This window comes from Condylura cristata, unplaced genomic scaffold (genome assembly GCF_000260355.1).
Source record: "Condylura cristata isolate star-nosed mole 26May11 unplaced genomic scaffold, ConCri1.0 scaffold00004, whole genome shotgun sequence".
Taxonomy (NCBI): domain Eukaryota; kingdom Metazoa; phylum Chordata; class Mammalia; order Eulipotyphla; family Talpidae; genus Condylura; species Condylura cristata.
In genome coordinates this window covers 60,238,998-60,253,909 of record NW_004567105.1, presented here as the reverse complement: position 1 = coordinate 60,253,909, position 14,912 = coordinate 60,238,998, and the positions used below count along the sequence as shown (strand labels likewise).

At 40.7% G+C, this 14,912-nt stretch overlaps 1 protein-coding gene across 5 annotated transcripts in view; it reads left to right on the top strand.

The window, feature by feature from the left end:
* The window catches only part of DOCK3 (dedicator of cytokinesis 3), a 175,814-nt gene that overhangs the window by 91,397 nt on the left and 69,505 nt on the right, over positions 1-14,912 (top strand). For all 5 annotated transcript variants that reach the window (XM_012720304.1, XM_012720302.1, XM_012720303.1 and 2 more), the window contains exons 11-17: positions 6,346-6,470; positions 7,958-8,120; positions 8,928-9,034; positions 9,577-9,748; positions 10,087-10,184; positions 12,193-12,276; positions 13,524-13,624. In XM_012720304.1, coding sequence (XP_012575758.1) covers positions 6,346-6,470; positions 7,958-8,120; positions 8,928-9,034; positions 9,577-9,748; positions 10,087-10,184; positions 12,193-12,276; positions 13,524-13,624 — 850 coding nt within the window. The remainder of the gene's footprint in view (positions 1-6,345; positions 6,471-7,957; positions 8,121-8,927; positions 9,035-9,576; positions 9,749-10,086; positions 10,185-12,192; positions 12,277-13,523; positions 13,625-14,912) is intronic.

The following is a 14,912-nucleotide window of genomic DNA, read 5'->3' as shown; positions in this document are numbered from 1 at the left end:
TCCAAATTGAATGGTGACTAATAGCCCCGTACCTCCATGAATGCTCTCAGGAAACTGCACCCCTGTTCTGTAAGAGACAGAATTGGCATCATCCAGAGCAGGCCCCTGTATTTTCTGGCAGAAAGTCCTCGTTTCACAAGGTCTTAAGGGAAAGAAATCGCTATCTACAAAGTGCTAATCATATCTAGAAATAATTAAGGTATATATAATATACTATTACGATACTTTTCTACTTGAACTGAAAGCTTTCTGATACGTAGTATAATTTATACAGACGGAAATGAATAAAGAATCCAAGTAAGACTAAGTGCCAAACCTGTGTGGCTGTCCTGGACCATTTCTTCTGGGGTGGAATTCCATATGGTTAGAACCACATGCCCACAAAGCTCCAAGTGAGCCTGAAATGTTTGGTAAGACATTCTCTTGCTCCCACATGCCTGGGCTGGACCTTAGAAGTTCTGAAACCTCTATGGAGGCTGCATTCAGAATTCTCAGAAGAGAATTGTAAACACATTGTGAACTCTGTGGTTTAAAAGGGAATGATACTGGCCCTCCCTGGTGGCGCAGCGGGTTAAAGCACTGCACTGAGAAACTAAAGCCACTTCCGCATGAGTTCGATCCCTGCCTGCCCCGGAGGTGACCACATGGCGTGGCAGACCTCTCCTGACCCGCCCGCTGCTCCCCTCAGCAGTGTACTTCGTCGATCTGCCTGTTCTGCTTCCCGCTCTGTCTCTGGTGAATCCTCTCACCCTCCGCATCTCTGGCCTGTACCCCAGTTCTGTATGAATAAATAAATAAATCTTTAAAAAAAAAAAAAAGGGAATGATACTAAAATACTGGTGGCTGGAAGATCATACCTGACCATTGAGGCATGCATCTGCCTGTCACTAGCGGACGTAATGGCCATAGTACATGGCTGTTCTGGAACAGGACTTGTCAACCCCCAACTTTCCCCCACAAGGTTTCTGAAAAGCCCCATCTCCATCTACGACCTCTCACTTTGTAATAACACCAGAATGTTTCATTCCAATCCCTGTCATAATAAGCTATCCTCATATGCATTACCTTGTTCATTCCCAGAAGCTGTTTGTATAGACTTGTAATAATCTGGATTTTGACAGGCAGTTTCAGTGTGGGGAGGCTGTTCTAGACACACAAATGCTTCAAGCCAAGTATTAGCAAACTATATAATCCTTGAGCCAATTCCAGCCAGCAGCCTGTTGTTTTTACTGCCTGCCTGCTGAAAATGGTTTTTTGCATTTCAAAGAACAAGTCTCAGAGACCTTTGTAAACCACAAAAGCCTAAAATATTTATTGTTTGGCCTCTTGCAGAGAAAGTTTGCCAACTTCCACCTACTCTTAAGCCCCTGAGTTCCTTGACCTGCAGCTTTACCAACATAGGACATTAATTTTTGTGTGAAACTGAAAGGTACAGAGACTATTATGAGTTCTAACAAGAACAGCTTCACACATTCATCTTTCGATTCAAGAAACTCACTTGTATGTCAACTTAGCACCAAGCACTCAGAGATCGAGCAATTACTGATGCTGTAAGAGACTCGCCAACTAGGAAAGAGGAGATCTTAACAAAGGAGGGCAGGACTGCCTTCAACAATACCTACTCGCTCTCCCCAGAGAAAATCCTCCTCTTCTGTAATGTTCCCAGAAAGCCTCCATGCTAAGAGCCCACCAAATCTCCACCCTCAGCCAAATTTCATCAGCATCTTCTTAGAACCCCTCCCCACCCAAGAACAATTGGAATCTCTAGGTAATGGATGCTACTACAGAAGACTAGTTTTTAACAAGCTCCCAGGTGTTTCAGATACAATCAGCTAGACATTGGTCTGCAAACTAACCTTTAAAAATTTCACACTTCTGCCCCACCATATTGTCCACATCTCTCTCCTGATATTTTCTGAAAGTTGGCGCTACAGTTTGCAGGAGCCTTCTGAAGATGGTACCTTAGACGGGTTTTGATTCCCTTGGTAGCTTTGTGAACATGAGACATGCAGTCGGACACAGGAGGGCAAATAGCCCCGGGGGTAGCTGTACAGAAGGCCTGAGCCACTAGGTTCCTGGAACTTTTCATATTTGTGCCTTCTTATGTATTCTCCTTGTTCCTAGAGAATTAGTGGAAAATTCAATTTAACAATTCCCCAGAGAGCTTTTGAAAAGACAGTCCCAGCAACGTTAACTTTCACAACATGCCGTTCTCAAAATTGAGGCCATAATTTGCAAAATTGCAACCCTTAAGACAGCTTAATACCTATTTCGACTAAGAACAGCCTGGGTCTATGCAGATCTGTTCTCTAAAGAGCAGCTAAGAGCGGATGAAATCAGCTGTTTCCATCTGTAATTTAAGAGGGTACAGTGCCTTTTATTGATAAATTTTCTTGGCTAGACAATCACCAAAAGTATTCTTCTTAAATAGAAAGTTTTAAAAGAATAAAAACTGTAGGAATACCCAGTCCTTCCATTTGAAATTAACATTTGGGTTTCAAATGCTCTAGAGAAGCTTCCCAGAAACTATGAGCTTACTCTTTAAAACAAACAGACCAGTTCTATAATTTTTGATCATCAAGACAACATCTAGTTTTGAATTAGAATTTTCTATCATATATTGCTAGGAAAATGTTCATCTAAAGGACTTGTTTTTTTATAAAATGGTTGTTTGTGAAAACATTTCCCTCAACAGGGGATCCTGGCGAAGATGCAGAGAAAGAGGAACTCTGTTACACTGTTCAGGGGAATCTAAACTTGTATAGCAGTTATGGAAAAGGGATCTGGATATATCTTAAATAACTAAAAAGGGACATACTGTATGACCCAGAAATTCCACTTTGGGGCATCTGTCCAAAGAAAGTATCAATGCCAAACAGCCCTGTGTGCTCTAATTTATTGCATGCTGTTTACAATAGCAAGGACATGGAAGCAGCCTAAATGCCCATATATAAGTAATTGGATCAAGATGTGATATATCTGCACTGTGGCATATTATTCAACCTTAAGGAAAGATGAAATGCTGTCATTATTTTTTAATTATTTATTCTCTTATATCATTGTTCCCCCTTCAGGTGGAGTCCCCATTGTTCTCCCAACACCATCGTACCTGTGAGCTGTCACCATAGTCCCTTTTGCTCTTCCCTCCCCTCTTTTAACTCCTCCCCCTCTCCATTTCTTGCTGTTTGCTTCAAATCTGTGGTCAGTTTGCTAGTTTTGTCATTTTCTTGACCCTTAATTTGGTTTTCCTGTGCTCCACCTGTAAGTGAAACCATTCAGTATGTTTCCTTCTGACTTATTTTGCTTAGCATCGTCCCTTCCAGCTCCATCCATGTTGCCACAGATGTCGTGAGTTTATCATGTTTGATTGCTGCATAGTATTCCACTGTGCATATATACCACATCTTCTTTATGCACTCATCTGTTTTGGGGCGTTTAGGTGGTTTCTGTATCTTAGCTATTGTAAATAGAGCTGCAGTAAACACAGGAGTGCAGGTTTCCTTTCAAATTCATTTCTTGTGGTCTTTGGGTAGATTCCCTAGTAATGGAGTCACTGGATCATAAGGTAGGTCTGTTTTTAGTGCCAGTATATTTTGCCAGGTTTTTTTTTTTTTTTTTGGATATAGCCATTTTTAGTGGTGTGAGATGGTATCTCATTGTTGTTTTGATTTCAAAAGCTTCCATTTTTAGCAAAAGGAGGGAATTATATATAGTAGAGCAAGTCAAAGTGACAAAGACAAATACTGGATGCTTATATAGCAGACAATTTAAATACTTACAAAGTAAAATACTTACAAATACTAGGGGAGAGTAGTTAACTGAGTGAAGGCTGTGAGGTTAAGTAGGAATGGTGGGGAAGAAGGGTAAAGGGATGTTGATGGGAGAAAGGCCATGGTGATGTTATTTACAAAAGCAAATGATTTTTAGTTATAAATCTAATGAAATTTTATTAAGCTCGTAAAAAGAAAATTTGATTTTTTAAAAAATGTGCAAGCTAGAACACTATTGCTGGTGGCCAATGCCTTCTTTTAAAAGCCACACAGATGATCTTAAGAATAATTTCCAGAGTGATGGTTTAAGCCAGGGTAATTTTTTTTAATATTATAATAGTTTATTTTTACATCATTTTGTGCCTTTTTCCATCTCAGTTGTAATCTCCAGGGACTTCCCTTCACCAGTTCACCCATGTTCCAGCACCATAGTCCCGTGTGCTCCTCCCCTCATTTTTGATCCCATTCCCCATCCCCCTGTAAAATGTCTTTGGTATATAGTTGTTCATTATTATTACTTCTCCCCCGCTGGTCCTTTATGCTTCTGCTATGAGTGAAACCATCTGGTATTTTTTTTTTTCTTTCTGTAAGCCAGGGTAATTTTTAAACAAAGCACATGTTCTTTAGGTTAGACACTACAGTTGTCTGGACTATTCACTATATGCCAGATAGGCCCAGAAAGTGATTACTTAAATTCCATAGAAAAGCTAATGAGAAACTAAAAGGCTTTTATCACAAGACAGCTCTGAGATACCTGTTTCAGTTGTTAAAAATCCAGGGTGTAACCAACACTGATTTATCCCATTATAATCACAATAACCCATAGTAAAGTTCTCCAGTTAATTTGGAATTTTACTTTTAGCACTGATTTTATTCTGTAGCAAACTGATTAATCTGTTTCCCTTTTCCCCTTGCTTGTTGTTTTAATGATATGCTAGGAGGAACTAAGCCAAATGTCCAAAGGAGACAGTTTAAAATTCCAAATTCATCAGAAAATTCTAAATAGAGGCACTGCTCAACCCAAGAGGAAAATTTGTGTGGACTGAAAGGAGGGACACCCTCAGGAATGTTTCACTCAATGGTTGCATTTGCATGTAATTTTCAGATCACATTTCCTCTTTCCTCTGCCGTTTGGGGAACAGAATGGCTTTCACACATTAGAGGAAGCTCTCAGGGTTTTCAGAATAATTGCTTCATATGCACCGCTCTTCCCCTACGTGAGCCTGAGCCGATTTATTTTGAGAGCTTCATTAGGTGACCAATTAACCATGATTGCAGGATTGAACTCCAGGATAGGAAGGTAACCAAAAGAGTAAAAGGTCTGGTCATGAAGACCCCAGAAGTCAAGATATATACCAGTCTGGTCTGTCATGGTTTCATGTATAAAAAATGCTCAGGCACTTCCAGAATGAAACAGGTCTCCAAGTTGTCATTGTGTATCTGACCAAACCAGAAAGTTAACATGCTGATTCCAAACATCTTATTTCTGTGATTGTCCTTCCAGGAAATGAACATATTTAGATGTGCTGGTTTTTCTAAGAACTGAAATAGAATATTTACTTTCTGAATTTGCGTATTATTTTGCAAGTTAATTGCTCCATCAGCTCTCAATTGATTTCGGATGGCTCACACATCTTCACCTTGGCTCACCTGTTTTCCTTTGCCATTTTTTCTCCTTTAAGGATTTCTCACACCCTACAAAGCCTTTACTATTACAAAAAATAAAAAAGCCCCTTAAATACATGAATAAAACTGGTCATATTATAAGTTTAAAGCTTGGAGCAGCCCAAGTGAGGATCATCAGATAATTCCATCGCCTGTTAAAGAAAGCAGTTGTGACTTAGGAAATTCCTGACTTGCAATTTGAGTTTCTCCTGTCCAGGCTTGAGCAACAGATCTGGGCCAAGTGGGCTGGTGTTCAGGGCACAGGGAAGCGCAAGAGCACAATAGATTGTTGCCCCCGTGCTTTAGCACCTGTGCTTCTGGAGTACCTGCAACAAAAGGAAGCAAAACCAACAGGTAGTCCAGTGACATCTGCCTGGTACTCCAGCAAGGAATGATATTTGAAGCCAAGTCTCCAGAAGGAAGAAGTAATGTATCCTCTAGTCAGATTCAGAAGGATTGAAGCTTATAAACAGAAAACCTACCCCCCCCCCAAAATGAAACTTTTTATAGAGGAAAGAGAAGCTATTGGTAAGATGTAGACATTATTAAAGTAAGTGTTATTTGATTCTGAAATCTTCCCTCTTTGGGTGACTTAGACTAATGTTATTCTCCTGAAAGGAGAGAGAGACTGAGCAGTTGCCTACAGCCTTAAGAGCAGATTCTCTGTTCTGCCTTTTCCCACCCTGGAAAAGCTGTGGTGAACACCTTTAAATTTCAGGCTTTAAAACACATGACTAACCAACCTGAATACTGCAGCACTGATAATAATGTGCATCATTATTAACCAAGCTTGGAATGCCCTGAGCACCCACCTGAACCCTGGAGGATCCAAGTGCTCATCTGGTCCTCCATAACAATGGGGTGGTGTGGCTTCTGTGATCATTAAGACATGGCATCTCTTTACCCACAGGTGACATCCGCAATGACCTATACCTTACCCTGGAGAAGGGGGATTTTGAAAGAGGTGGGAAGAGTGTACAGAAGAATATTGAAGTGACCATGTATGTGCTTTATGCAGATGGAGAAATCCTAAAGGTAAGTTTTGCCAGTCAGCTTAGGATAGCAGCTAATCCTGTAATATTCTGGTTACTTCTGCAGATTTTTTTTTTCCAGAGACCTGTGCTCTCCAGATAGGACTGAACTCAAATTACCCTAGTATACATTCTTCTATGCCTTGCCCTTTCTTCAAGGAAATCCCATAGTAAGCTTTGATAATGACTTCCCCTGTCATACACTCAGTCTTATTAGAAATTCTTCCTAGTGTCTGACCTGAATTCTTCCTGCTCCAAATTAGACCTATTCCCTCTAGTTCTGTCCTACATGTTACTTCTACCATTCCATCTTGCATCACTGCCTGCTTTTGGTAATTGCTATTAAGTCCCACTCTTTTCTTGAACTAATATGGAAAGTTATATATTATCTTTGGTCAAGGGTAGGACTTAGGCTCTCACTTGCTGGTACCAAGTTATGTGTCAAGGGATGGCAGCCTCAGGCCCTAAAGGATTGCCTCAGCCACTACAGTATAAAAACCCTGTCACTCTTCATTGAAACTGAAGACCTGGAGTGCTGTTTTTCTACTGTCAGTATGTCAGTTTCTTCCTCTGTTATGTCATGATGAAGTCCCTGGCAAATAAGAAGGCATTTGCTTTTGGTAGAAAGCAAATCAATCTGTTATAACCTCACTTCTACAGATTAACAATACCCTTGGGAGACAGGCAGAACAGGAATGAGCATCCACATTTTAGAAAAGGAAAAGAGGTAAAATTAGTCAAAATCATCTCCCAAAGCTAGAAAGAAATGGTGGCAGAAATAGTGGTTTATGTGTCATTTTACAAACCCACCTCAAAGACTAAGGCACATGCTGTGTTTGCAAGTGTGATGCCAAGGTCAGCAGAGCTGTCTGTCACCACCACTGTGTAGACAGGGAGTTACTCTAGATTGTATTGCCGCTGCTTCCTGCCCTCCAGGGAAAGGCCTGGGCAGTTCTGTAATCTGGCCGTCTTCATGGCAAGATTTGGAAACTGGGGTCCAGTTAAGTCTAATCTACCTTGTGTCTATCTAAAAACTGTTTGGCAGGGATAACCTAGAATGCCAGTGCAACATTGAGCTGAGGAAGACTAGAAAACAAGTCTCTCCACTTCATAATTTAGTTATTTTTCTAATCTGATAAAATGCCACATAAGGCTGACTTCTCCCATAGTGCTCATTGTTGCCTTTCTCACTGAGAACGAAGAGCGTGCCTTAGTGACTGAGGTGCACTACTCAGCTTCCCTCCAGTTTACTGAGCTGTGTCTGGGGTTACAAGGATGACAAGTTGCTTTGCAACCATTGAATCTTTATCTTTATACCATTTACATAGATGTTTGCAAAAGTGTTAAGTCAGATGAATTTTCTCATCTAACATACTTGGCCTGGTGGGGAAGGGAGACCTTCACAGTGGACAGCAAAGTGTCCTAATGACACAGAGAACTCCTAGGGGTTCCTCAAGGAAGATGACACTTTATTTTGCGTCTCTTTTCCAGGATTGCATCAGTTTGGGCTCAGGGGAGCCAAATAGGAGTTCCTACCACTCTTTTGTCCTCTACCACAGTAATAGTCCTCGCTGGGGAGAGATTATCAAACTGCCCATCCCCATTGACCGGTTCCGGGGCTCCCACCTGCGCTTCGAGTTCAGACACTGTTCCAGTGAGTGAGACTTTTCTTCACATTCCTTCCAGGATATGTGTAACTCTTTCTTCTATGGAATCAAATTAAGAGGGTTCTTACTATGAAAGCAGGAAAATTAGCAGTCGTGAAAAAATGGATACTAAGTAATGAGGTGTTGTCAGCAGCTATAATGTGGACAGTGATTCAAAACCATGGAGTTCAGGTCTAGGGTGTGGCCCAGATATGGAGAATTACGTTTCATTCCCCTTCTGGTGTTTCCTTTGGACGTATTAAATTGCTTCTTAAAGAAACCTAGGTTAGGCCCTCCCTGGTGGTGCAGCGGGTTAAAGCACTGCACAAAGAAGCTAAAGCTACTTCCGCATGAGTTTGATCCCGCTTTCCAGGGAGGTGACCACATGGCGCGGCAGACCTCTCCTGACCCGCCCACTGCTCCCCTCAGCGGTGTACTTCGTCGATCTGCCTGTTCTGCTCCCCCACTCTGTTCCTGGTGAATCCCTTCACCCTCTGCATCTCTGACCTGTACCCCAGTTCTAATTTTTTTAAAAAAGAAAGAAAGAAACCTAGGAACCTAGGTTAACAAGACCAGTCGTTTAGTTAGTTACTATTTGGGTCTAGATAATCCAAAATAGAAGATTTCTCAAAATAGGAAAATAGATGGAAACTTATTCTAATACAGTTCTCATAATTTCTACAGTCAGGTTGGTACCTAATTAGTGAAAGAAGGAAGGGACAAAGAAGTAAAGAGCAGCTGTGATAAGCACGGGGGACTTCTATTACAAGGCAAGTAGAAGGCAAAAAACAATTAACATTTGGCTCTAATTGCAGCAAAAGACAAAGGGGAAAAGAAATTGTTTGGCTTTGCATTTTCTCCCCTGATGCGGGACGATGGCACCACCCTCTCAGATGACATCCATGAACTCTATGTGTACAAGGTATGGGCCTGGCTGTCAGCTGAACCACCACCCCTTTGAAGGCACACTCATGCATGGTTCTCAGTTAGGCATTTTCATTATTTATGCAGGCCAGAAGATCCAGGGTCATATGCTGGTGGGTAACTATAGGACAGCTTTTGTTTTGTCTTCTAACTGCTGTAGCTGTCATCCTGCAGTAATGCCAGTGGTCCAGTTATCTTCCACCTCCCCTTCCACTAGTATTGAAAATCCATTGCCAACCCTTTGTGTCATTGTGGCCTTGGCTAGAACAAGAAAACCTGCTGTTTGAGATCATGGTTCTGTCAGCTGTCACACATAGCTGCCACCTTAAGTTGCTGACATACCAGGTGGAGGCCACAGTTCCACCATATTCTCTTTAAAGAATATGTGAGCCATTCTGGGGCGTTTCTGAGCAGAGAGGACCCGAGGCTCAAGCTTCAGCTTCAAGAAGATAAGAGCAAACATTATCTCAGAAACCCATGGGACCTGATTTTTGCAGATATGGCCCAGAAAACATCTGTATTCTCTCTTTTTGCCTACAGTGTGATGAGAATAGCACATTTAACAATCATGCTTTGTACCTGGGCCTCCCCTGCTGCAAAGAGGACTACAATGGCTGCCCTAACATCCCCTCCAGCCTCATCTTCCAGCGCAGCACCAAAGAGTCTTTCTTCATTTCCACCCAACTTTCCTCTACCAAACTCACCCAGAATGGTAAGTGATGGTGCCTGTAGGATGGTACGTACACTGCCCTCAGTGGCTAGTTCCATGTTGCTCATATATTTTAAGGGAGATAGAAACTACTGTTTTTTCATGCTATGGTGAGGGGATTCTTATTCAAAGTTGAAGGAGTCACTTGGCTACAGCCGTCTGTGAGGTTTCCAGTGGTAAGTATGTAGGATGTATAGATGTGTCTTTAGCCTTGATCTTAGCACAGAAAGAGGTTATTGTAATATTTGCAGCTATTTCTGTTCTTCTCAGTTCCACCTGGAAGAATCTGGGCTCCACTTGGCATAGCGAGGGTTCACCATCTTTTTGGGCTTGTTTTCTAGTGGACCTCCTGGCTCTGCTGAAATGGAAGGCCTTTCCAGACCGGATCATGGACATCCTAGGGCGGCTGCGGCATGTTAGTGGGGAGGAAATTGTTAAGGTATGGTTCTCATGGACAAAAATCTGGGCAGAAGGACTTAATTCCCTTTTGTTTCCTCTGAAGTCATTTCTCAAGATACATGGTTAGATGACTATGAAAAAGGATTTTTTTTCTTTTTGTCTAGTTAGCTTTTTTAAAAGTTAGTTGTTAGATTTGTTACCATTTAGAACTACATTACATCATAAACTTTGTTTTCTGACTTATTTTTCTTCCTAGAAAGCAAAATTGTAAAGGGCAGTGGTGGGAGCTTCCTCTTAGAAACAATCCCGGTGCTGCCTACAGTCCTTTAGATATCCTCTCCATTACCTCAAACCCTGTCCAGTATCTTTCTGACTCTGCTTTTTGATTAGCAAAATGATCACTGAATTGTCTCCATTAACTAGTATGTGGGCCCTGATTGTCTCTCACCTGCACCCTTGCCCCTGAAGGCCCCTCTCCTACATGATTCACAGCTGAATTGTAACTGCCTGCTCTCTCATTTAGAGTTGATACTGAGAACCTTTCCTGCTCCTTGCCGTGTCTGCTTTTTTCCAGGCACAGGTATAGCATTTCCCACCTAATGGCCTTAGGCGTTTCACAGAAACACTGTCAATCCCAACTCCCTGTAGGACTTCTCTACACTATGCAGTGTTTGCCCAATGGGTTTAAGCTTAAGAAAATCCCTAGAACATACTGGTGTTGAAAGTTCACCAGGTGGCTCCCACACTATGGACTGAACTCTACTGAGGAAGATACAGGTGCAAGAACAGAGGAATGTAATCTGGAAGGCAACCCTAAGAGTGTTCTTAGTTCTATCATCGCAAGCACCAGGTCACTTGGAACAGCTATGCTTTCATTTTACAGCTCCCTTGACTTCATATACAACATCTGTCTCCAAATGAGGAACATTTTAAAAAGTGTGTACCTCTGTGTACTTTATGAAATATCATGTAAATGGTTTTAATCAGTTGGTCAACAGCATGATACATTTTGAAAGAATGCTTCACAGTATAATAAATTTTTGAAACATAAATTCATAGGCAGAGTGTTGTTTTCTTTTAATATATTAAAAATATTAACAAGTAAACAGAAAAGATGTTTATCAAAGTCTGCAACTGAAGGCTGAGTTGTCAGGCAGCAGCCTACCAACATATCTAGTTTTAGCATTAGTAAAAATGAGACTATGTTAGTATTATAAAGACAGAATAGTATAGATAACCCTACCTGTATCCATGACTCAACCCTATCATCAACCCAAGTCCAGTTCTGTACATCAACACCCCATCTTGCCTTCCATCTTATGTTGTTCTGAAATGAAATGTAAACCTTGTATCATTTAGTTGCCTTTGACCAACAAAATGTTAGATTTAATTTTTAAGGGCTTTGAACATCCCTGAGCGTTTATTACTCTCTTCTTGGTTTTTGTACCTTAGAAAGAGCAAGGCACATGCTCAAAAATGCAAACCCTCCAAAATTGTGCTTTCAGATCTTTCATTCTCATTGACAGCCTTTATAAGCTGCTTTTTTCCTTCTCCTGGAAAATAATTTCTAAACCAGGAAATAGTTTCTGTAGGTAAGATCTAGCTTGCCATGTCCTTATCCAAATGTCCTCCATTGAATTAGCAGTAGAGTGTATGGGACTCCTGAACAATTTGTGGTCTCTAGGAAACTGAATTCTTTTTCTCAAAACGAGTTTGGCAGAACTCATCATTTAGGTAGTCTTACTTCAAAATTGCTATTCTACATGGATATCCCATATTTTATAGATGATTACACTTTCATTATTTTGTTAGCACTTATCCTTAAGGAAGAACCTCTCTAGATCTCTCTCGTGGCCCTTTATTCTATACCCAAACACTCCACATCCAGCTAGTTATCCCTTAGTGAAGTAGAGCAAGGTACTAGGCTGTTTGGGTCTTGGGAGAGTTTTGAGTCTGTTTATTGGAAGTTAAATTCATTGGTGTATGGAAATTTGATCACATGTACAAAGCCCTAAGACATGAACTCTCTGATTTTTGTGCTATTGCAGTTTCTACAAGATATCCTAGATACTCTTTTCGTGATTTTGGATGATAATACAGAGAAATATGGCCTGTTGGTATTTCAGTCTTTGGTAAGTTTCACCCTTTCTTCATTTTTACTGTCATGCATTTTTCGAAGTTTAGGAAACAGTTTATTAGAGTAAATTAGTACAAGGCACAGGTGTTTCCTACAGTGTCATCAAGTCAACCTAAGGAAGATTTGTAGGTACATACAAGGTCAAATGTAAAGAATTCAGCATATTGAGGTCCAGGTTTCAACTTCATAGTTGTTTTTTTCTCTTATTTTGAATTTTATTTTTCTCTATATAACTTTGGGGTTACATTTTTATTCCTCTATATGTAAAGTGAATTTTATAGTTCTGATACTGAGTCTCATCACTATTGCAGGGTTGCCTAACCCCAGGAATAGTGAAGTACAGCAACAATCCAGAGACTAAACAGAAAACCAGACAACTCATTTTTTCACCTACAAAGTAGAAAGATGAAAGGAAGAAAGATAAAGTAGGAAGAGATGAAGCTAAACAGACAAGCAAGTAGCTTATGAGACATATTAGATGTTAGTAAACCAAGTAGAGCAATACAGGTGCCAAACATAGCTAGAAAGGGATAGAGAAAACTGAGAAGCACCTAGTATTCCTGCTACTCAAGTCAAGGACAGGATTTTTAAAAGGAATGTTAATGGGAAATTACTTTTCTCCCTCTGTGCAGCTGTTTGGGAACCAGCATCTCAGAAAGTTGCTTAGTGAGAATGGACAGTGATTTGAAGGTTTAGTGTATTCCACTTAATGTGCTCAGCCCCCAAGAGGGCTGTAGATTCAAGGAGAGTCATCCATTTGGTGTCTACCTAATGGAGGAAGAGGCCAGAGTGAAAATGTCACTTGTGGTCTTTCTTCTTCCTCTCTTCCCTCACAGCTAGCCCCACTGTTTACAGGGACAACTGTTTGTAGGCTGACTTGGCCCAAAGGACAGTCTTTCTCTTTTCCAAGTTTTTTGAGTCTCTTAAGTGTTTGTGCCACCAATACAGTATTGTTTTGCTTTCCCCTGTGTGTGTTATACCACCCAGCATTATTGTGAAGAGAGAGACTTAGAGTAATAACTGGCACAAATGGCTGAGCCCTAAGTCTGGATTGGGAGGCTGGGGGTAGTAGGAGTAAAACAGACAAGATAGATATAGATACAAAATGGAAATCTTGTATTCACTCTCCCCTGGAGAGCGCTAGAGAAAACAGTGACAGTTTGCCATTCCTCGAAGAATGCCTGTCCTGCCTTGGACTGGTCTGAGGCCTACATCAAAACCTGGTTGCCCTCTCTTTCCCAGGTATTCATCATCAACTTGCTCCGAGACATCAAGTATTTTCACTTCCGACCTGTGATGGACACTTACATCCAGAAGCACTTTGCTGGAGCGCTGGCATACAAGTAAGTTGCCTTTGTATCATTATTAATGTTTGTATTTGAATATAAAGACAGGCTTAAAAAAGTTCAGGGATAACCACCACCTGTTCAACTGGCCTTTTCTTTTTGTCTTTTTAAAGCTTCATTCATGATCTTAGAAGTTTTTGCCTTTTATTGAGTATGATGTTATATGTGGACTTTAGCTATTTTTTTTTATTTGTGCTTACAGAACTGGGGTACAGGCCAGAAGTGTGGTGGGTGAGAGAATTCACCAGAGACAGAGTGGGAAACAAAAAAGGCAGATCTACTGAAGTACACTGCTGAGGTCTACCACGCCATGTGGTTCACCCCCTGGCCAGGGGTTAAACTCAGGAAGCTTCAGAGAGCTTCCTAGTGTAGTGCTTTAACCCGTTGCGCCACCGGGGAGAGCCCTAGCTATCATTTTAAACCACAGTTTATGACATAGTTGTCATACTTCTTCTAATATTGATGGTAAGAGTGTTAAAAATAGGATCCTCCCTGGTGGTACAGTGGGTTAAAGCACAGCACCATGAAGCTCACAGCAGCCTATTCACCATGAGTTCGATCCCTGGCCAGGAAGGTGACCACATGGTGCAGCAGACCTCTCTTGACCTGCCCACTGTTCCCCTCAGTGGTGTACTTCATCAATTTGCCTATTATGCTCTCTGCTTTGCTTCTGGTGAATCCTCTCACCACTCCTGCATCTCTGGCCTGTACCCCAGTTTTATATGCATAAATAAATAAAAATAAAAAAAATAAGGAAAAGAAGTAATGTTTAGGTTAAAAGTATATATATATATATATATAGTGTTAAATAAAAGTTTATGTTTTTCCCCCATGAGAAATATGTAAATATCTAAATATAGTACCCACAAATAAATATCAGAGAAAATGGAAAGACAGATTAAAAGATAATATAAATAGTAAACATTCAGGTTATTTAAAATTGTTAAGACAATAAAAACATTACCATTTTCTTCTATGAGCTTAGCTCAGTGTTTGAAAATTTATGTAAAACTCAAGGAGTAAGATTGTAGAGTCACTAGAACTCTGACACTTTAATGTCACATGGAAACTAAATACTTTTTATATGCCTTGCATGTGTTATTCATTAATATTCACAATAAGTTTAACATGTAGTCTTTAATTTCCTCATATTTTAAATAAAGACAGTGAGGCACAGAGGGACCAAAACCTTGTCCAAGGATATAAGCCTCATGTGAACCCTGTGGTCTGACCATTGCTGACACTCTTGACAGCTCCACTCTATTGCCATGTAAATATAAATGTC